The sequence below is a fragment of the Astatotilapia calliptera genome, chromosome 12, assembly GCF_964374335.1.
Source record: "Astatotilapia calliptera chromosome 12, fAstCal68.1, whole genome shotgun sequence".
In the NCBI taxonomy this organism is placed as follows: Eukaryota; Metazoa; Chordata; class Actinopteri; order Cichliformes; family Cichlidae; genus Astatotilapia; species Astatotilapia calliptera.
This window is the reverse complement of record NC_137433.1, coordinates 20,952,490-20,975,503: the sequence shown is the minus strand read 5'-3', so window position 1 is coordinate 20,975,503 and position 23,014 is coordinate 20,952,490. Positions and strand designations below refer to the sequence as shown.

The window sequence follows — 23,014 nt, the reverse complement described above, 5'->3', positions numbered from 1 at the left end:
TGCTGCACAGCAGATGTCAACAGGTTAACGTCTCAGCAGTTTAGCATTTGGTCACGAGGACAAGTTGACAGAATATAAAGAGCAAAGAACAGTTTCCTTGCTTGGACAATGAGTAAATATAAGAAATGGTCTTGTAAAAAAGGGCAGGATAACATAACATCCTTGTTCTGCCTACTTTTCCCTAGGTCATAATTTTAAATCTTCATGTAAATGATGTTAAACCACCACTGTTGGTATAATTACCCAACAGAGATGCGAGGATGGGTCCATCTACAGGGTCCATGAGAACAGCCTCTTTTTCGTAGTATTTACTGAAAGACAAATATGAAAGGGGAATTATGCGGGAAGACAGAAATCTTGTAACTCATTTGGACAAGATGCTGTTTCCCATCTCAAATTACCTGCTGTTCTCCACCAGGTAGAGGACAATCTTGTCTAGCACCTTCTCAAAAAGAGCCGTCCGTATCCACAGGTTCTTGACTACAGGCGGGCTGAGGCTGGGCAGTCGGGGCATCTTGCGAATGCTGTCTTGACTTTGCAAGCTTTGACTTCGTCTGCAGAAGGGAAAGAGTTATAATTTTAGGAAGTAGACGTGTTTTTAAAACTCCTGAAGCAAAACCCCATCTGCATAAAACAAATACAGTGGCATAAGTAACTCATGAATAAAAATGCCTATAAACATGAATTATTTAGAAGCTTTTCATCATAAAAATAAACCCCAGCCCTTCAGAGAGACAGTCATTTGTTTTCAGTGCTTTCGCTGGAACAACAAACAGGCTTTGGTGCAAGCTTTGAAGTCTGCTGTGATGTGTGATATGAGCTGTGATGTGTGCGTCTCGCACTTTGTCTCAATGATCTGCTCGAGCTCCTGGGCCTTCCTGCACAGCTCCTCAGCTGGGGGAAAGCTTTTCCCCACCTTGGTGAAGAGTGCCGCGATCTTGTTGCTACGTAGAAAGCCTGCCGCTCGCCGCTTCAGCCCATGAAGGACACACGCCTCCACTGCAGCTGTGTGTACAAAAGCACGATGCCATTATTAGGGCACACTGATTAATAAGGTATGTCAGAAAAGCATAACAACACAGGACACGTGAATCCATCATAACAACAAAATCATCAAACCCCACAGAGAGACGGGCAAAATGTAAAGCAGAAAATGCTTCTGTGGCACAAAATTTTAAGTTTAATGTTATTTTTTTTATTATGTTAGCAAAACTCATTTGACTTTAAATAGCAGAAAATATTATTTTAGCATTTTTAAATCAGCCGGGACAGTAAAAATATAAAAAGAAAGCTCACATGTTAAGTTGTTTTACATACTTTGCTATTTACACGTCACATGGACGCACAGGCAGATTATGATGGATGGGCAGCATACTCTGCACCTAAAGCTTTCACATAAGAGTAACTTTACCTACAGCTGCATTAAATATTACCACAACTTTGATCGGCAATGACTAATGCAATTTTGACATCACCCAGAAATGTGTTTGGTAACACAAAATATTATCTTATGGGTAGCTTTTATCATTCATTCTCATTCAGCCTAGCAGTTAGCTGACAAATAATGTGGCTTGTTGCGCAGTTAATTGCACTAACAGTACCTTCAACACCTTAAATTTGGGATCCAAATTTGGTGTGAAATTGTTCTTTTGCATGTTACTTGGCAAACAATTAGCAGGCATCTGAGGATCCCCCTTGTTAATTAAGTTTGTGTTAGCTGAAATATCGTCACTGGCCATTTATTTTTATACCTGGCTAGTTGATTGGACATTTATGATGTGAATCTCCCGATTCGCCACATCTCAAATGTGCACTATGCTACTGAGATGTGGGGACTGTGGAGGCCATTTGAGTCCAACTCATTGTCTTATTTAAGCAACCATTTTCAGGTGATTCGAGCTTTGTCTTCTTGCTGGGAGCAGCCATTAAATGATGGGCACACTTTGGTCATAAAGGGATGGACATGGTCAGAAACAATCCTCTGTGGTGATTAAACAACGCTTGGCTGATACTAAGGAAGCCAAAAGTGTGCCGAGAAAATATATCCCCCACACCTTCACAGCACCACTAGCCTGAACCATTGATACAAGGCAGGATGGATCCATGTCTCCACGTTGTTCATACCACTTTCTGCCCCTACCATCCGGATGCCACAGCAGGAATAGCGACTCATGAGACCATCAACCTTATTAATCTTCTTTCAATCACCTTTCTTGTGATGGTCAATCTGAATTTCAGCAGGTCATCTCGACTATGATGACTACATGGCTAAATGCACTGAGCTACTGCCATGTGATTGGTTCTCTGTTCTGTTTTAGTTTTACATATCGAAAGAGAAAACCAAGATGACCGTTCTAAAGCTCAAGTTTCTAAGCTGTACTCCACAACATAGAAGTTACTTTAATAAGTTAATACTGTGTATTTGTATAGTCTACATGTATGTACGTTCAGTGCATTTACACTGTAGAGATCTAGCATCTGTCATGTGACCTGTTTGTTTTCTTATTTGATGAATGACCATTTGCTAAACTGTTTTCCTGGTTACAATACACTATTAAATATGCCAAACCATCAGATAATCTTCCAGTTTACCCAGTAAGCGGCCCACAAGTTAAAGGCATGTGGACACACTTGCACAGTCACTTGACCGTGGCAAAGAATAAGACACCCCCCGTTCCCTTTCAGGTCTACGTGGCAGCGCCTGGAGCTGTGTTGACATTTGAGTCCTCTTTCAGGACTAATCCCGTAGCTCTGTTCACATGGGTTCAGGGGGAAGGCTGGGGTTGCCATGGCAACTCACGAGAGAGCGAGATGAGCAGAGGGAGGGAGGGCCAGCGCCGAATCATCGGCATCATGATCGTTGTCTTTCTACCATCTTCACCCCACTAAACACTGTCACTCTTTCCTTCACCCCACCCCTTTTTTATGGACTTTCTCTGTCACTGTTAAAATCTGGTTTACAAGATTTTACTCCAGCACAGCCATTAAAAGGCTCAGTTTTCCCCACCCTGAACATTTTTTGCTAATTATCCCTCACATCTTTCTAAGGGCAACATGCTGAATGTCATGACTATATTAAAAGGCCTCCAAATATACTTCATGCCCTTTACCCTTTCACCATTTCAGCTAAGTCGTCTCCGATGCCAAAGCTGAAAGCAATAAAGCTTTAAACCTCTACACTTTTGTGGAAGCTTATGTCACAATCTCTGCAGCATCACTTAAATTAAATCCTCTGCAATTACAACCAACATCTGTTGCAGAAGTACTCATAGTTTTAGAAAAAGGGAAACCTGTTACTCACTTTTTTCAATACTGGAATTTCAACTTCTTTAGTGAAGTGAATAGTTTTATCTGAACTATTTAATGCAATTACAATCACAAAAATCATGTAGTGTGAAGAAAATGAGCATCACATGCATGGATTCAGTCCCTAATGGTGAAAACAGCTAATACAGAAAATTGCCTCTAATCATCCTGTATCTGTGGCAACTGAGTGCATTAGGAGACTCTTGGCAGTGACACAGCTGAACAACACTTCGTCCAAGGCATTTGTGTTGTGGATCTCAGCAAATGAACGGGAGAGAGAGTCTGTGGGAATGAGTCAGCACGAGGTTCTAAAAAGTTATTAGCAGCCCAATTTCAGTAAGATTTGAGTTTTAAAACAGAGTTGCTAGTGAAATATTTAGAATGTGTTTGTTTTCCCCTTTATTTCTGTCACATAAATAATATCACACCACGAATGCTCGTATTAAACATCTCCAATAATGACGTAACCCCTGTTAACTTCAGCCTCCTCCTCTCTGCTCACTTTTAGGCATTTTCTTTCTACTGTGCATGTATCCCTGATGTGGAAATCGTAGACACCTAACTCTGGCTGTAAGCTGAAAAAGAATACCCACCTGCTGATCTAACCTTCTTTTTCAGAATAGGAGTCAGTCAGAGAACAACTTTTTGGACAGTGAATGAACCGAGAAGGGTGCATTAACGGTAAACATAAGACATATGAGCATTATTTTGAACTGTCAATCATGCAAAGCTAGTCTTAGGGTCCAAGGATAATCTTTTATGTGATACTGCTGGCCTGACTGCTTATTACACTGTGCTTCTTTAAAACTGTATGGCAACAAAACAGTGTATGTGCGCTCAAAATACTTCCACTACCAACAGCAAAAGTGGAGGACACTTGTTGACAATCTTACTTTAGCTTCAGGAAGTATTTAACATGCTAACTGGTGCCTGTAGAGTCTGAGATGTAGCTCTTGGGTTTCTCTGATTACACAGCCTGACTTTGGGGGAATACCTGCTGAGAGGCCACTCCTGGGAAGATGTCTGTTTTGAATATTTTCCACTTGTGAATAATATTTCTTACTGTAGTATGATAGACTTCAAATTGTTTGGAAATAGATGAGAACCAACAGTTGTTCCTCATAAAACTGCCAAGCCCTTTGATTTTATAGAGGTGCTCACATTTGCTGATGATCATTTATTTTAATGGTACAGTGTTCAAAAGCATTTTATCTTTATTATGACTTTTTTTTTTTTAAAAATTCAAGTGAACAGCTTTTGCATTCCCTCTGCACTAACAGCATTTTAGCCTCTGCCTGGGCAGCTCATCACACTAGCTTGGGCTTTGGAACTTAATTGCTCCCCAGAGTTTTTTCTCCCATCTTCCACGCACTCTCACTCTCTGTATAGACCACATCTGAAAGACATGTAGTAGCAGGAGCCCCTACCCCCCAAAAAAACAACAACCCAGAGATGAGAGGGTCATCCTGCTGCTGAATTGCCACTGGTACTGGTATGACAGCAGTAGATGAAAGATGTACCTCAGACAGAACAGCAGCTATTAAATCAGGCTATTAGATGATCCAACAGATAATGTCCACAGTGCAGGCTGAGACCGTTGAAATGAAACATGAAAGCACCACCGGATACACATAAAAGGCACAACCCTGCCCCCCACAACACAACACAACACAACACAACACTGAGAGGTATTAAAGAAGTCTTTTAGCTGCACTGTAACAAAAATCTGAGCTCTGTGACAAATTATTTTCATAACCCTCCTGCAGAAAAATAAAACTACAAAAAAGAGATTTGGGGTAAGCTGATTACTGGATGGGAAGGATGTCCAACATTATTCACTTATGGTTGTTAAATAGGTTCAAGCTGTGCTGCAAATTCTTTTCCTACTATGATAATAACCCAAACAGGCTCTACACGGACATTATGAGGGAGTGAGCTTACATAAGAACCCAAAAAGGAAACAACATTGATTTCTAAATCAGCTTATTTTTGATTTCACATACCTCTAAATGAATTTCTTCAAACAATGACACTAAGAGGTAAGTCACTGTTTCTGCAGCGTCTAATTTACTTTTCCTTCTTTGATATTAGTCTGATCCAATTAGTCTGAGTAATGCAAGTGCGCAATTACAAGCCTATAGACAACACCAGTTTCTCTTTATTATCACTGGTACACCTCCTTGCACATTTTTTATACAGTAGTAGAATGATATCATTTACGCCACAGGCCTTTTTTTAATGGGATATTTTGCTTATTTAATATTTTTCCCTACTTAATTCTCTTCCCTAGTCTGAGTATTTACAGCCTCTGGGCATGTAAAATGAAGCCAGTGTGGGTGTGCCGCGTGCAGTTCCTCTAGTGGCCACACGAGGCACGCGCTAAAGTGGAAAAAAGTCAAGTCAAAGAAGTCAAAGTCAAGAATCCAATGTGAAAAAGCTTATCTTTAAATCAACAAAAGGATGTTTTTGTCTCTATAGATAGTTTTCTCCTTCACCTCTGTTAACTAGAGTCACTGAACTGGACTTCTCTGCTACATTTGTGCTGTTGGTGCTTTTGAAGCATTTTCAGTTAAATTATCTGACAAGTAATATGGCACAGACTTTTTGCTCCAGTTTTGGTGATTCAAATTTTAGTCTTTTGTTAGTCTCATCACTAATTAATTTCTCTATGTCGCAGTCGTACAGTTCATGGATGCAGCTTGCTACCCAGATTTGCTGATGACACCACCTTCTTTTCCAAATATGGCCACTGCTGGTTTATAAAACAAAAACAAACCATAACCATGGCCAAAATGCCAATGCTTGAGTCCAATGGGTGATGTCACGCTGGTGATGTCCATCTTTTAAATACAGTCTATGGTATTAACAGCTCTGTCTATCCCTTTGTTAGTTGTTATTCTGTCACATGCCTTATTTTCTGCCAGTGTTCAGCTTTATTCATGGTTTGATTCCCGGAGCTTCAGAGTAACTTTTTAATTTTTTATTTTTTTTACTTAACCTGTGTGTTTTGTGACATTTAAAAAAAACCCCATAAATACGCATAACTTGCTTTGTCCTGGCCTAACCAATCATCCCAAGAGTCAGAGTTTAGGTTCTAATCTGAACACCATTAGAAATTATTTATTTCCCATTAATAATGATGGTCTGTGTTACGCCATGCCTTTTCTCCCCCAACAGTCTTTGTCTTTGCACACAGCTAGTAAAAATATCACCTTTTCTGCAAGCTGAGAGTCATTTTATTCACACTTAAATCCACAAATATATCTTGTTATTGATTACAGCTCCGGTCTGAGCCAGACATCCGATGAGCGTGACCACCTGCATGTGGGCAGTGTGTTTCTCGCACTAATCATACTGCAATCCAGAAGTGTGATTTGGAGGCAAGAACAAAAAGACTTGGTAAAGGACTGAACTTTAAATATCTCTTATTTGTACTGAACAATAAATATACTCTTGTGCTAAAAGTGTGTCACTGCCTGCTGTTAATGCAGTAGGCATTGACACACTCATCCACCATCCACCATCTCTCCTTGTGGAAAAACTAATTCTATAACACAGACCAATGGATAATTTCTTTGTAACAACCAAATTTTCTTTGAATGTACTGAACATCTCACTGTTATCAATAACTCTACATGAGAATATTGATTAATCTAATATTAATTAAAGAAATTAAATTCAGTTAGTGGCGTTGGAATGAGTGTAAATAGAATAGAATAATCCTTTAATTGTCCCACAAGGGGAAATTGGGTTGTAACAGCAGCAAAAAGACACATATACAAACAGAACAGAACACAGGGCATAGAACAGAAGCACTCAAAATCTTTACATATTTACATCATGGACAATAGTTACCAAAACAATACTGTACAGTTATTAAAATTAAAGTACAGATAAGTGGCAAACCCAGGTTGTTGTGTGCAAACAGAGCAGGATACTGAAAGATGTTTGAATAGTAAGAATATTTAGAATAACTTGAAAAGTACAGGTTGTGTATTGTACCTGTGCATTAAAAGTAGACATGTAACTTCCAATAAATTAGTATATATAAATTGAGAAACGTAATGTGCAAGTTATAACAGTAGCAGTTGTTTGGTTGAAAAAAGCAGAAAAAAGCAAAAAAAAAGCAAAAAGCAAAAAAGCAGAAAAAAGTGCAATGAAGTGGCTTAATGGTTAAGAGAAGTATCACTGCGATTGCTTTGTTTTTAATTTTGTCCTGTAATCAATAAATGACTTGTGAGATATAAGCAAGTATGATTTGTGTGAAGTAATTTTGAGCAAGGCATCATGTATAATTGATAATATTTTAATGGTTGAAATTAATCATGAGTTTTAGGCCACTTTTAAGAGAAACGTAAGATCAGGTTGTATAGTTCGACATTCAGAGCGAAAGATAAACAAGAGAAAGAGTTCTGAGTAACTTGACTGAAATAAGCTGACATTAAGCCGTTCCAGCATTACAGAATTACTTGGAGAGCAAAAGCTTCACAATTTGTTTGATTACTCACCACAAAAGGACACAATATGGCTGCTGTCTTCGTGGACAAATTTCCTGGTGACAGCTTCTTCCATAATCTGCTTCACCTGTCAATGACATGGCAGATGTTGGGTGACTCATTCAATAATATACCACAACAGGCAAAATTTGGTGGCACAGGAAGATAAATAGATATTTCAAATCTAATGTAATTTTGTGCATAAAAATGAGCTCAGTGATGAACTGGGGTTTGAAATTAAGGTGGGAGGGACACTGAAGAAGGAAGAATGCATGTTAAGTTGGTGGATGAGTCACCAGCTCTCATCTCAAACTACTGGGAAATGAAGGAGATATATTTGGGTGTGGAAGGAGAAAAGGGAAGGGATGGGAGTTCATCACAGACCCTTGTTTCTTACTTTTCACATCCAAATAAATCAAAGCCCAACTTGTTTTTTTAAATAAGGATAGAGAGGGTCAGACATCAGAAATGGCTATTATTCAGGTTTTGTCATCTCTGGGATCTGTCCCTCTCTCTGATCACATGCCAACAGCTACAGTTAGAGCCATAAGATTTTGGACAATGACACATTTTTATAGTTGTGAACCACCACAGTGGAACTAAAAAACCAAACAAATCAATCAACAGACTGATGTGCAGACTTTCAGCTTTTAATCGAGGAGTTTAACAAAAGCATTGCATTAACTGCTTAAGAATAGCAACATGTTCTACACATACATGTTATCAAGGGAAATATGGATGAAAAGTGATTGGACATTTGTCTGACACCTGGTTTCATGACCAAGTGAGGCCTGTTGCCTCGTTATTCCACAATGCATTTAGTAGACAGATGACCCCGGGTTGACTAAACTTGCAATTGGTAGCTGTTCACTGGAACTCTCAATATGAGGTCCAAATGAGGGAGGCCATCATCAGGCTGTAACTACTGGTTACACTCAGGAAGAAGTAGGCCAGATTAGACTTTGTCAGAAAACATCTAAACCAGCCTGCACAGTTCAGAACAAATATTTGGTCAGATGAAATCAGGATGAATCAACTCATGATCTGACACCACATTATCTGTCAAACATGGTGGAGGCTTCGGCACGCACTGTATGTTTTCCAGTCGAAGCAGGTCACTACTGTTTATTGAACATGTGACTGCTGATAGAAGCAGTCTATAAAGATGAATTCAGAAGTGTACAGGGCTATACCCTCTGCTCAGATCAGACAAATGCTGCAGAAATGAACAGACAACACTGCGCAGTGCAAATAAAGAGCAGCCAAAAGCAGACTGCAAAAGCAACCCAAGGTTTTCTCAAGGGAAATAAAATATTCTTTAATGGCCAAATCAGTCACCTGTTTCAGTCAAACAGAACATGATTGCCAAAGGCCAGAAAAACCCACAAACAAGCAACAACTGCAGTAGGTGGTTGCAGAAAAGGTATAACATAACAGTTAAAGGGAGGAAACAGAATTTGGTGATGTCCCTGTCTTTCTAGACTTCAGGTAGTCTTTGACTGCAAAGGATTTTCATCCGATTATTAAAATAATCCTCGTATTTAAAATGATGTTAGCTTGTTTAATTACTTTTACTTTTGATCTTCTGAAAGTGGGGAACTGTGGGTAAAAATAGTTGTAATTCCAAACCATTTACTGCTAAGATTTTTGTTAAAGCTAAAAATCTGCATATCGATCACATAAAGATTGTATCCACTGTGGAGGTGCACAGAGGCAAAACTACAAAAAAAGGTAAGTAGTCGGATAATATAAGGCACTAACTGTATAGCCAATAGTTAAGATGATTGGGTGTATCAGCTGCTCTGGTGGCTATGGAGACATCCTACTGTGTGGGCACTGGTCTGCAATATGCATGGAAAGTATCAAGCCCTGGACACGGCCACACAGATAGCTGTAATTTCCTGTTGAAATGAGTCTGTCCACAATGACCATATTGCACTGCCAGGTTCACCCACTACACACAAAGACATTGACTTACGGACACACACACACACACACACACACACACACACACACACACACACACACACACACACACACACACACACACACACCTTCTCCAGCACATTAACTCTATATTTCGGTGGCATGGGCAAATATTTTCTCTGTGTGGCACTTCTGCAACTGTAAGGCAATGAAATTTACAGCGGGATCATAATATTTTCCACCAGATAAAGTTCTATCTTCAGATTGGATTTTCCACTATGGCACAATTAAATTGATTAATAATTTCATTACTAGTTTACTCACTATACATAAATGGATTATGCCACCTGTATTTTGATCTCACATTTACTGTAAGAAAACAGAGATAATTAAATCACTTCAGGTCATCCATTTGGCATTCAGATCTTTATTTAAGCAAACATGAGCTGTTAAAATATGAAGGCACACAGTACTTAAAGGCTGGCTATTATCTAACTATTACTACTGGCTATGAGGAATTTAAGTACTGCTGTTAATCAAGATGACAGTAATTTTAGCTACCTTACTGTTGATATTTATTCTAAGCATAGCATCTGACGTTTATGTTTATTGTTCATTTATAAAATGCTAATCTAGTTCTCAAACAAATGAGGTGAAAAGTGTTAACCTCTCACTTAAATTTGATTTTAAGTGAGAGGTTAACTATAATAACTGAAAAGTACTTTTTATACTTGAATAAAGTTACTCAGACATTTGGCAGTACTGGTAAGTTTATATAGTGATGTTTAATACTGTGCAAAAATCTTGAGTCACCCACCACGTCTTTATATTTTGCTTGGAAAAGGCTTTCCACAAGATTCAGGAGTATGTTTATGGGAATTTTTGACTATTCTTCTAGAAGCTGCAGGCAAGAACTATCCCAAGTATTTCATTTGTAATGACCATGAAGAATACAATATGGATGTTGTGGCAAATAGTCTCAATGAATTCTTTGTAACTGCTGGACCAAATTTAGCAAGAACAATCACTCATCCTGGGAAAGCACAGGAAAAACCCGATACACTGATTGACAGAAATCCATATTCTATGTTTCTCACAGCCGTTGATGAAAATGAAGTTCTTGAAATTGTCAAAAAATGTAAAAATCACAAATCTTTGGATTGTAATGATATTGATATGATAGTGGTTAAAAGAGTCATTGAGGCTATTATAAAACCATTTACATACATCTGTAATTTATCATTTCAAACTGGTCGATTTCCAGACAGAATGAAAAGAGCAAAAGTTATACCTCTATACAAATCTGGAAACAAACACCATTTCACAAACTACAGGCCTGTCTCTTTACTACCTCAATTCTCAAAAGTTCTTGAAAAACTGTTTAAAAACAGACTGGAAAAATTTATAGATAAACATAAACTACTCACTGAGAGTCAGTACGGATTCAGATCAAGCAGATCAACATCATCGGCACTATTAGATTCAATAGAATACATCACAAATTCCATAGACAAAAAGCAATATGTGGCTGGGTTATTCATAGACTTGACAAAGGCATTTGACACTATAGATCATGATATATTAATAAGAAAACTGGAACGTTATGGTGTCAGAGGGGTAGTTTTAGATTGGGTCCGGAGTTATTTAAGTGACAGAAAGCAGTTTGTGAAAATAAATGGTGGTTGCTCCTTATGTATGGACATTGCTTGTGGTGTACCCCAAGGGTCAGTTTTGGGTCCAAAATTCTTCAACTTGTACATTAACGACATCTGTAAAGTGTCCAAAGTATTAAAAATGGTTCTCTTTGCTGACGATACAAACATTTTTTGCTCTGGTGATGATCTGCAGAATTTATTGGAGGATATGACTAATGAAATAAGTAAAGTGAAGTTCTGGCTTGATAAAAACAAATTATCATTAAATTTGAATAAATCTAAACTGATGTTATTTGGAAATAGTAGTTTAAATACAAATGCAAAGATTCAAATAAATGGTGTTGATATTGAAAGAGTCAGTGAAAATAAATTTCTGGGGGTAATAATAGATGAAAAACTTAACTGGAGAGCTCACGTAAGATATATTCATTCCAAAGTATCACGAAGCATTGCAGTACTAAACAAGGCAAAACAGGTATTCGACAGAACATCACTTCTAATTTAAGGGGTTTTTGTAACTTGAAAACAATGAAGGTACGTACTACAAGAAAAGGCTTTTGTGTTTCTGTTCATGGAGTGAAACTATGGAACAAACTGAATATGGAATTAAAGCAATGTCCAAACATAAAACTGTTCAAAAAGAGTTATAAAAATATTATCTTCTCGATCTATAAAGAAAAGGAAAATATTTAAATTAAGTGAATGTCTCTATTTAAAAACAAACAAACAAACAGAAAATTCATGATGTGATATTATAGTATATAGTATATCAGAAATCTGTTCACTATTTTTATTACAAATTATATCAGTAAGGAAGCTGACTAAATATTCACTGATAATTTATGGCAAAGGGGTGGGATTAAATAAGTGTATACTTCTTCCCACTCCCTTTCAACATGTAAATTAATCAGAATGGTTTTTTGTATGTAATTTGTATAGTATTTTTTTTCTCTCTTATTTCTTTTCTAAATGTACTTGTATATTGTTCACATGTTGAAATAAATTACCAATCAATCAATCAATCAAGCACAATGACCAAGCACAATGCAATTATTCAGATCATGTGGTGAACTCAAACACTGATGTTGGACAAGAAGGCCTAACTCGTAATCTCTGCTTTAATTCATCCCAGAGGTGTTCTTTTGGGTTGGACTCTGTGCAGGCCAGTCAAGTTCTTCCACACCAAGCTCCCTTATACATGTCTTTGTGGACCTTGCTTTGTGCACATGTGCAGTCGTGTTGGAACATCCCCAAAACCGTTCCCACAAAGTTCCACAAACATGAAATTGTCCAAAAATGTCTTGGTATGCTGAAACATTACGAGTTCCTTTAACTAGAACTAAAGGACTGAGCCAAACTCCTGAAAAACAACCCATAATCCCACTCTGCATTGTGCTTGGTGATGCAAGGCTCAGATGCAGCTGCTTGGTCATGCAAACCCATTCCATGAAGCTCTCTACACACTTCTCTTGAGCTAATCGGAAGGCCACATGAAGTTTGGAGGTCTGTAGCGATTGACTCTGCAGAAAGCTGGCAACCCCTGGGCACTATGCACCTCAGCATCCACTGACCCCGCTCTGTGATGTTACGTGGCCTTCTACTTCATGGCTGAGTTGCTGTCATTCCCAGTCACTGTCACTTTGTTATAATACCACTAACAGTTGACTGTGGAATATTTAGTAGCGAGGACTGGACTTGTTGCAGAGGTGGCATCCTATCACAATACCATGTTGGAATTCACTGACCTCCTGAGAGCGTCCCATTCGTTCACAAATGTTTGTAGAAGCAGTCTGCATGCCTAGGTGTTTGATTCTATACACCTGTGGCCATGGAAGTGATTTGAACAGCTGAATTCAATGATTTGGATGGGTGAGTGAATACTTTTGGCAATATAGAGTACAACACTGCATTTCCTACCCCTATTTTTAAGACGGAGACTACAGGCACGAAAATGTAACAGATGCACAAACACTGCTAAGAAAATCTGCCAACTGAGCTCTCACTGTTTATGCAAGATGACAAATTAAATCCACAAATCTTTTTTTTTTCTAAATACTTGGACGACAAATGAACCCAGAAGCCTGGAATAAAAAAAAAGCAAAACAACTCACTAATTAGACAGCAGTCATTACTCAAACTTGGACTGTTCGCATCAGTAGCATTGTTTTCTTTAGCATCAACAGAAATGATTCACACTGCCGACACGCCAGAGAAAGTGGCAGTCACTGTGATGCACACCAGCTCCGTTAATGATTATATAAAAGCCTGCGTTCACGCAAACACACACACAAACGCTTAAAACACAGAGGGCTTTTATATGCACCAATTTTTTTTCTCAGTGCATCTGACACACAGAAAACTGACTGCTAACTTGAGGAAGCACCCTCCTCATCTCTCTCGTCTGGGCTACAGATCAGGCCTCTGAGGAATTTATATGGTAAAACGTCTAAGCACAGACAACCTACAGGTTTCTATGGAGACGTCACGAGTCTCACAGTGGATCACTTCCGCCAAAAGGACGCGCAAACATTCATTCATCTCTGAAATAAGAGGCTGAATGCGGCTCTCCGACAGCCACTATTAATATCTAGATGCGCCGTGCTGTCGTCATCTTGTTACTCTGGCATCAATAAAGCAGAAATACCACCCAGACTTTACTTTTTAAAGCAACCATATGTGCTACAATATCACCCAAGAAACAATATATTCTCACTGAGATTTAAGAAAAAACTGAAAATTTAGAGAAAAAAAATGATTCATTTCATCAGCAAAGCACGATGAGTCTGCTTGAAGGCAACAGCATGAGTGAGTATTCCAATTAACTCCTCCAAGAGCAGAGAAAGGAAATAAGAGGGAGAGAGAAAGCTCCTTGCATTAAAATCTCCATCCTACATTATTCATAATCACTAAGTCTAATGCTGAATGAAGGGAGCGCACAATGAAAAAAATAATTACTGTTATTCATATTAATCTACGGCACATGGAGCTGCAGTTCTCTTATAAAGAGGTCCAGCTGAATCACGATTCCATTATGTGAATTACAGCTTAATACCGAATGAAAAGAGTGATCAGCTGTAAAAATGGCAGAGAATGTGATGCCACCATAAAGGTCAATATAACCAAAAGACAGCCCAAAACAGTTCCAAGGTACTCTAACCACAGGGTGGCTTTTCTAAAACGTCTTTCTGATGACGGCACCTTTACGAGGACGCTGTGGGATTTTGAAGCGCTGATTGTACAGTGTCAATATTCAGCCTTGACATGAAATAATTTTACACGACGTATCATTCGAGGTCGAGACAGGACAGCTTTAGAGGAAGCAGGGCCCTCCATTCACATAACATGGTCCAGTTTGTGCAGATTTGCCTCAACTGCCATACTAAACAGCATGAAGTACTGTAGTTCAGTTTGATTATAAGCAGTGTAGCAGCAGTGCACCTCAGCAAAGCCAGGTAATCCTATCCTATCGATTTAAAAGTGTCACTAGGGCTACTTTCAAAAAAAGAAAGGAAGATTTGGGATGTTGTGCAAAATGTAAATAAAAACAGAATGCACATTTCCAAATGTCATGAACTGACATTTTTTTCACAGAAGAACATGGAAAACATCAAATCTTTAAACTGAGACATTTTACTATTTCATATGTAATATTTGCTCATTTTGAATTGTTGTCTCTCTCCGGGTACTCCGGCCTCCTCCCACAATCCAAACACAGGCAGTTAATGGGGTTAGGTGAACTGGTGATTCAAAATTGCCCATAGGTGTGAATGTGAGTTGACTGGTTTTTTGTTTCTCTGTGTTAGCCCTGCGACAGACTGACAACCTGTCCAGGATGTAAACCACCTCTCGCCCTATGGCCGCTGGGACAGCCGCCAGCCTCCCCGTGACTCTGAATTGGCTAAACAGAAGAAAATGGATGGATGGATGTTGTCCCATTCTTGAATGACATAGCATTCTAACTGCTCAGCTGTCCTGGGCCTTCTTTGTTATATTTTTCCTTTCATGATGCATCAAATGTCTTCAAGTGGTTAAAGGTCAGGATTGTATGGAGTGCAGGAAGCAATGCTGCTGTAACAGCTGCTATGTGTGGTTTAGCATTGTCTCGGTGAAATGTGGATGGCCTTGCCTGGAAAAAAAAAAGTCATCTGGATGGAGGCATATATTCCTTTAATAAGTCACTTTTATACACCTTTCAGCATTGATGGTGCATTTTCCAGATATGCAAACTGCCAATTTCAGAAGCGCTAATGCACCCACATACCATCAGAGACGCAGGCTTTTGAACTGAGAGCTGAAAATAAATCGGATGGTCCATAAAGATTTTTACATTTTGACTTCTCTGACCACAGACGAGTTTTCCAGTTTGCCTTAGTCTGTTTTTTTATGAGCTTTGTCCCAGAGAAGATGGCAGCATTATTATGGATTATGCTTATATACGACTTCTTCTTTGCGTCACAGAGCTGTAACCTGCATTTGTGGATGGCACGGTGAACTGTGCTCACAGACAGTGATTTCTGTAAGTGTTCCTGAGCCCCTGCAGTGACTTCCACAACAGAAATGTTCTGTTGTGGTGGTTAATGTGGTGCTGCCAGACAGCCAGAAAATCACGTGCATCCAATATTGCTTTTCATCATTGTCCCTTGCACACAGAGAGTTCTCCAGATTTTCCGATCTGTTGATGATTTTATGTATCGTATACGATGGGATATAAAGAGTCTTCACAATGTTACATTGAGGAAAATTATTCTGAAAGTTTTCCACAATTTCTTTTTGAAGATTCATGAGCTTTACCGCTCTAAAATGCTCTTTTTATATCCAATCATCTTCCTGACCTACTGTCAGTCAAACTAATTAGTTGCAATTACCACTTATGTTTCCAGCTTTTAGTTGCCCCTGTAAAATTTTTATTTTATATTTTTTCATGAGAAAGTTTTTTTTTTTTTTGTAAATATAACATAGATATCTTTTCTATGTTCTACTGAAAATAATCAGATTTGCAGGTCATTACATTTTACACAGCATCCTAACTTTTTTTGGAATTGAGATGCTAGTTTTTAATGAAACAATCTCAGAAATATTAGTTTCTAATACAATAATAATATCTGATGTTTTCCCTGCATTTGTCCCTGCAAAATGAATGCATCAGCCCTGGATTAGTGCTGTAGCCACTCCATAATCTGCTTTGTATCTAGTAGCTGCTCACTACTGAGTCAGAGTCTCCGTCTTGCAACGTCTGTGAAGAACTGGTTCTTGTACAAATCCCTGAGACCAGGAGTATACGCACAAGCAATCAACACAACATGATGAAATTCACAGACCTCCACTGTGTTTGCTGCACAAACAGTTAAAGTGAAAAATCTCTATAAACAGTCAATCTCTCAGTCTATTCAGTTTGACTACCTGCAAAAGTTCTCACTTTGATTCATTTGCTTTTTTTGTCCTCAAAATGTAATTAAGCCAAGGCCAAAGCTCTATTTAGCAATTTCAAAGAAAGTACTCCGGATGTGCATAAATATTTACTAGATTCTTCCCTTGACCGCGCTCTACCTCTCCACCTAGTTTTATGAAATTCCGCTTGGTAGTTTTTGTGCAATCTCGTTTATAGACAGGAGGAACTCAAGACCCAACAGTAAAAAATTAAACAGGAAACTAAATGACACAGCTCTTCAGTTTCTCTCCCTCTCTCTATTGCCCCTTCTCTCCTTTAGCAAACACAGGTGTGTATTTCTGTTTGTGTGCATGTGCACGTGCACACGTGATTTTCAAGAAGGCGGAGGGAGCAGCACGATCAGAGCGAAATGCAGCCAGACAGAGTGGGGCTCTGTATCAAAGCTGAGGCAAATAAGATTTCTTATTTAAAACAATTTTGCACCAGAAGGCAATTCAGCTGTCACAGACATCCTGCGCTCTCTGGATAATGGCCCACATCCAGGTATATTTGAGCAGACTGATGGCACAAAACCAGCTGGGCAAGGAGAGTGTGAGAACACACAGCATAGAGTCACCATATGGCACGGCCCACACTGAGTAATAAAAACCATAAACTGATGTGAAAATGGCACAGACAACAACAACAACGTCTATCTTTCCTTTCAGGGACTGAAGAAGTAGATACAGCTTTTTCAAAAATGTTATCAACAGATTTAATAGATGTAGCAAAAAAAGAAAAACCCTAAAAACCTCTGAATAAGTTTCCACTATCTCTGATTTTGGCCACTCTTCAGCTGAAAAATGTTGAAGGATGTCTCAATTTAGCTTTTATTAGACTCCTCTAAAGCCATCAGTTTCTCCTGATTGAGACATTCCTTAGTGGATTTCTATTGGGACCAGAATCTTTATCCTGCTGAAAGCTCCATTTCTGGCTCAGGTTCAGTTTTTGGATAGACTGACCCAGAACTCTGTGATATGACGCTGAATTCATAGTTGACTAAATGACTGTAGGCTGCATGAAACAAACCCAAACTATAACATTTCCATTTCCAATCAAAGTTGGAATGAGGACCTTCTCCTAAAAGATGTTTTTGTTGTGAACCAAACATATCTGCTGGGTACTTGGGCTTCCTCCCTCCATCCAGAAACAAGCATGTTGGGTTAACTGGTGATTCTAAATGGCTTTTGGCTGTGATCTAGATAAAGTGCTTTAAGTGGTTTGAATGGTGGGTGAAACTAGAAAAGCGCTACATAAGTACAACACATTACATTATTGATATTGTGGCCAAACATACGTATGTGTATATATTTCCGTTCCTAATGATCTGGTCTTTGGTTGCTTTGTAAAACAGTAGCTTAGCTTTGATGCTATTTTTGGACAGCAAAGGCTTTTCCTGACAAAATTCCACACAGGCTACATTTCTGATTGCTCTGATTGTAGATATATGGAGTTTGACACCAGGCTCTGTAAGACTGTCAGCACGTCATGCAAAGACATTTTGGGTTTCTGAGGCTTCTTTTTGCATCTAATGTCCTGCCTGTGGGCTAAATTTGCTGGAGGGCAAAGTGAAATGTTTAACATCTAATAGTTTTCCTTGCAAATAATTCAGATATCTTTTTAAATCACTTGCCACACTCTTAGACATTCATCGGCACAGAGAACCTCAGATGTCAAAGATTTTAAAAGGACCTCCTTTACAAGCTTCCGATCACTGCCAGGATCAGTGATGCTTTTTTAATTATGAAAATGTTTTAAAGAATGTAAATTGTATGTGTCATTTGTTTGCCCATCAGCTCAGTGTGTATCCTGATCGAATATGGTAAAAAAAAGAAAGTAACACTTTCCACTCTTCTTTTTTCTTTTCAGATTCTTACATCATTAAAAATGCTGATCTTCATTAAAAAGCTGTCTGAGAATAAAGTCGCTGCTACGCTAACAAAGAGCCCCAGTGAAAGAATCTTTGAGAGGCCTTATGCACACAGAGAGCATATTTAATCATGGGAAGGGTCTGCTCTCCACAGATAAACACTGGAGAAGCAGAGGAAAACAAATCAGGCCACCGCCTCTACACTCTTCCTTTCACAACATTCAGGATGTGATGATTTAAAGGAATAAAGCCCAGTAGAGCATGAGGTAATTAGAGAGGAAAGTTAAAAAAAACATAAACACTTTTATCAAATGAAGGTTGAAAATGTCTCCATGCAACAATCAAACAGCTGTTACTGTCCCTCTTCATCTGAATATTCTTTTAGAGACCAAAACCAACAAGACTCAGAGGGTTTGGGTTATATTAGAAAGGCGTGGATGACACTGAGAAAACCTACCCTGTACAAACAAAGGGCAACAAAAACGCTTAACTGTAAAGTATACACCACTACAGGACAATGGAAACACAATAAGGTAACACACAGCAGTCTGCTAACAGACATGCACCTGTCATCTATCTCCAATACACTGGATGTGCTTTCGTTTTAGATTTCAGCTGTCAGAATGTTATCGCTCTACTGTGAATATTTCAACGTGTCTCTGTTATGATAAATCAACTTCCTGTTGGGGAGTTTTAGTTTCCTGCCAGTCCCATGTTTGGGTGGACGCAATTACGACCCCAGAAGCTTGCTGCTGATTTAAATAAGGTTGCTATGTGTGAAAGAAAGGGTGTTATTACTTTAAGGAAGCTGCTGAGATTTAATACATGTTTTAAAAAAAGGAGCAAAGTGGGGGAAAAAATGGTGCCACTCTTGTTTACCTTCAGCATCTATATGAAAGGAGGCTCTTCACAAAGGCACGGCCTATCAGTTTGGACATCTCACAACATGTTCACTTCCATCATGCTTCCACCATCAAGGCAAAGGTTTAGCCAACATGCCAATAGATACTATCTATTTTCAACCATTCCCCTCCATGACTGGTGACATGTAGGACATTTGGCTCTCGGACTTTAGAATTTCACCTGCAGTTTACTTTAATACTTACTGAGCTGAATGTAGTGTGCCTGCTTATCTTCAAGACTGTATAGGGGAGTGTTGGCGGCACAATCACCTCGACCGTTCATCATAATCTAATGAAACTCTATAACCTTACTAAGGCATTCATTTTGTGGAACAAAGGGCTTAACACTATGAACCATAAAAACATTAGCTAATCTAATAACACCTTCCTCCAAACAGATGCTCCTGCAGGTCGAGCTTTGCATCCCCGCACCAGCCTCATTAACACAGGCTTTATGTAACAGTCTAAACAGTCATTATCATGTCAGTGACATGTATGGAAGCTTTCATATACACAAAACTCATTACACACACACACACACACACACACACACACACACACACACACACACACACACACACACACACACACAGTTTGAGTCTAGAATCACCAAATGGTTTGGCAGAAGGCTGATGGTTTGCTGTGCCATAAACACAACAAACACTGGCTAAAGACAATCTGCTTCCTTCGTGCTGCTTCTCCACCCAAATAATTAGTGAGGTGCAGCACTACATCATTCATGCTGAGAACAGACCTTAACAAATTAACCAACCATAAACTGTTACTGGACTTTAATAACTATTATTAGTATTCTACTTTTTCTCCCTTACTATCAGCTTGTTTCCTGGTGTTTTTCTGGCTGAGGTACAGATGAGCACCACAGGCACACATCTGTAATCATCACCAGGAAACAGCTGACACGGTGCCAGCCAGTGTTTGTTAGGGATCACCTGGCAAGCCTCTTCGAGCACAGGCTGAACTGCAGAGCTTCATACGAACCAACATGTTTGTTTTTCCGACTCGATAACTGCTGAGCTGAAAACACCCACCTCCTTTTTGACGGTGCGCAGCAGCCGCTGACGGGTCTCTGCCTCTGAAACACAAATAAAATAAACCAAACAGCGCATCTTTACTTTCTGACACGACTCAACTTTCTCCGCGTTCCCAAACAGAGCCAAATGTTACTTAAATAAATTAAAATTAAAATGTTCTTTTGCTCCCACCTGCCATGATTGTTGCCATGGATCCTGTCTCCTGTCTGAACGCAGCACCCTCCCATCAGCTGCTTGTACAATGTGGATCACGACTCCACCTCCTCCGAGCACACGCCTCTTAAAGACACGCTGCGCTCCCTCCGGGAACGGGTCAGAACCAGGGGAGAGAAATAAATGTTCACCGAAAGACAGCTTTCTAGCCTTAAAATCGGAGTGGACTATATTATTTACGGATACAACCCGTATGGATACAACGTATTACAAACGCTCTTTAGTTACAAGAAATCTTAGCGACAATCTGACTCAAGGATAGTAAAAATAATTTGGTTTAACTGAGATTTTGGATGAAATCTATTACTGAAATTAAAACATGACTAAAACACATCAGAGCTTCGTTTTTGCGTAAATTTATCAGATGGGGAAATCTTTTGTCCTTACGCCATCTTGTGGTCAAAATGTAGAAGAACGGTTAAATTAAGATGCCAAACAAAACAAAACTAAAATTTAATTAAATTCTGGGTAAAATTATTATATAAAAATCAGTTATTAACATAATAAACAAATAAAAAAATAAAATTCATTGATTAACCGTAACTACTAAAATAATAAGTAAATAACTAACTAAATTAATGAATAAAATAAAAACAAAAGGCGCAAAAGAGAATAAAAAGAAATAAAATAAAATATATATGAAGATCCATTCTTCCCCTCATCTGTTCTACTGTAACACTCTACTGCATGTCAAACCAGATATGACTCTTCATTATTTTTCTGTAAAATTAAAAATAAAAAAAGCTTGAAAAACCGCGTCATTCTGCAACAGAAAATCCCCACAAAGAGTTATAACTCACACTGTCCAGAAGATGGCGACTGTGTAATATATATTTATACCCAGTGATTAGAAGAAAAATAACCAGCAGGTCCACGTGGATCACCATTTTTCACCTTTTATTTAAATTTTGCACTTACTTTATTTTTTTCTCATAGCATCCAACTCAGAACACATTAGAGAAACCTGCAATGTGAGTTGGAGAACCACAGTAGACTTGAGTGAACTATAGAGTGGGAGATCTTAAGGCCATGAGTCCAGCCACGCCTGGAGGACTGAGCTGTCAGGTGAATCAGGTGGTGAAAGGATGGAGTGATAACACAAGATGACAGACTGAGGGGACTGAGGGATGCAGGGTTGGGCCCCTTTCTCCCCCCACGTTGTTTTTCCTCACAAGCATCCTCTTTAACCCAGGATTCCCCGGCTGGGGTGACTCACACCTTTAGTTAATGTGAGGTAATAGGATGTCGTGTTAAGTGTCATAACAGGACTTCTGCCTGAGTAAACGGCACAGCACACCAAACTCCTCACCAGCTATCCTCTGCCTAATTAGCAATGTTTGTCTTTAGACCACAGCTCAACGCACACAAACATCAACACTCCACATTTATTTGCAGCCTTTTAGCGTAATGCTGTTCTGTATAGGAAGAAAAATGTATTTTAAAAAAATGGACAGGTTCCTATGAATCACAACAAGGTGCAAGTGGACAGATCAAATAACAAATAACAGGGGTTGCAGTAAAACTTGATTTAAATACATTTTGATATAAATATACAAAACAGATGAAAAAGGTTAAATTTAGGGACTTCGTTATTTTCTAAATGACAACAACTCAAAGGATTTTTAAACCACACCAACACCAGCTTTAGAAATAACAATGCTGTGTCATACAGGCCTCTTTGCCTGTCAGCAGAGCCTCTGGCAGAAGCCAACATGCACATGTCGATGCGTGATTAGAGTCGACGTGCTCTAACAGACACCAGGGCATGTGAGGGAGGCTCCTGTCAGTCTGATGCTCTTCTGCACATGTATGCCAATGCAGATTGACAGGTTTGTATGTCTGAGAAGGCCAGTAATGTATGGTTTGTTGCTATGTTATTGGCCCTCAGGGGCCCCTACACCTCGGCTGGATAACCACAGCCTTTCCCTCCCAGCTTTTCTCCATCCTAGCTCTGACAATAATATTATCACTTGTATTATAACTTTCTCTGCCTCTCCCTCTCTGTCTATTACCCGGAGAGGTGCTAACTTGAAGGGGAAATAATCTATATTCTTCTTTGCTTCTCCTTTGATGTCCATTTAGCAGGAAAGGGCCAAAACAACAGTTATTAAGCAATCCTTCTGCACAGCACGTTGCCCCAGCTTCAGGTGGGGAAGCTGGGCAGTA

The 23,014-nt window shown here is 39.1% G+C and overlaps 1 protein-coding gene across 2 annotated transcripts in view; it reads right to left on the bottom strand.

Moving 5' to 3' along the window:
• Positions 1-22,164, bottom strand: part of sgsm1a (small G protein signaling modulator 1a) — a 37,995-nt gene extending 15,831 nt beyond the window's left edge. The window contains exons 1-6 of one of the 2 annotated variants that reach the window (XM_026186847.2): positions 20,807-22,164; positions 20,633-20,676; positions 7,815-7,890; positions 843-1,005; positions 402-554; positions 244-311 (exon numbers count right to left, since the gene is read on the bottom strand). In XM_026186847.2, the coding sequence (XP_026042632.1) occupies positions 244-311; positions 402-554; positions 843-1,005; positions 7,815-7,890; positions 20,633-20,676; positions 20,807-20,825 (523 nt within the window). In that variant the 5' untranslated portion in view covers positions 20,826-22,164. The remainder of the gene's footprint in view (positions 1-243; positions 312-401; positions 555-842; positions 1,006-7,814; positions 7,891-20,632; positions 20,677-20,806) is intronic. The other variant, XM_026186848.2, reaches the window with a different exon arrangement.
• Positions 22,165-23,014: the final 850 nt, after the last annotated feature.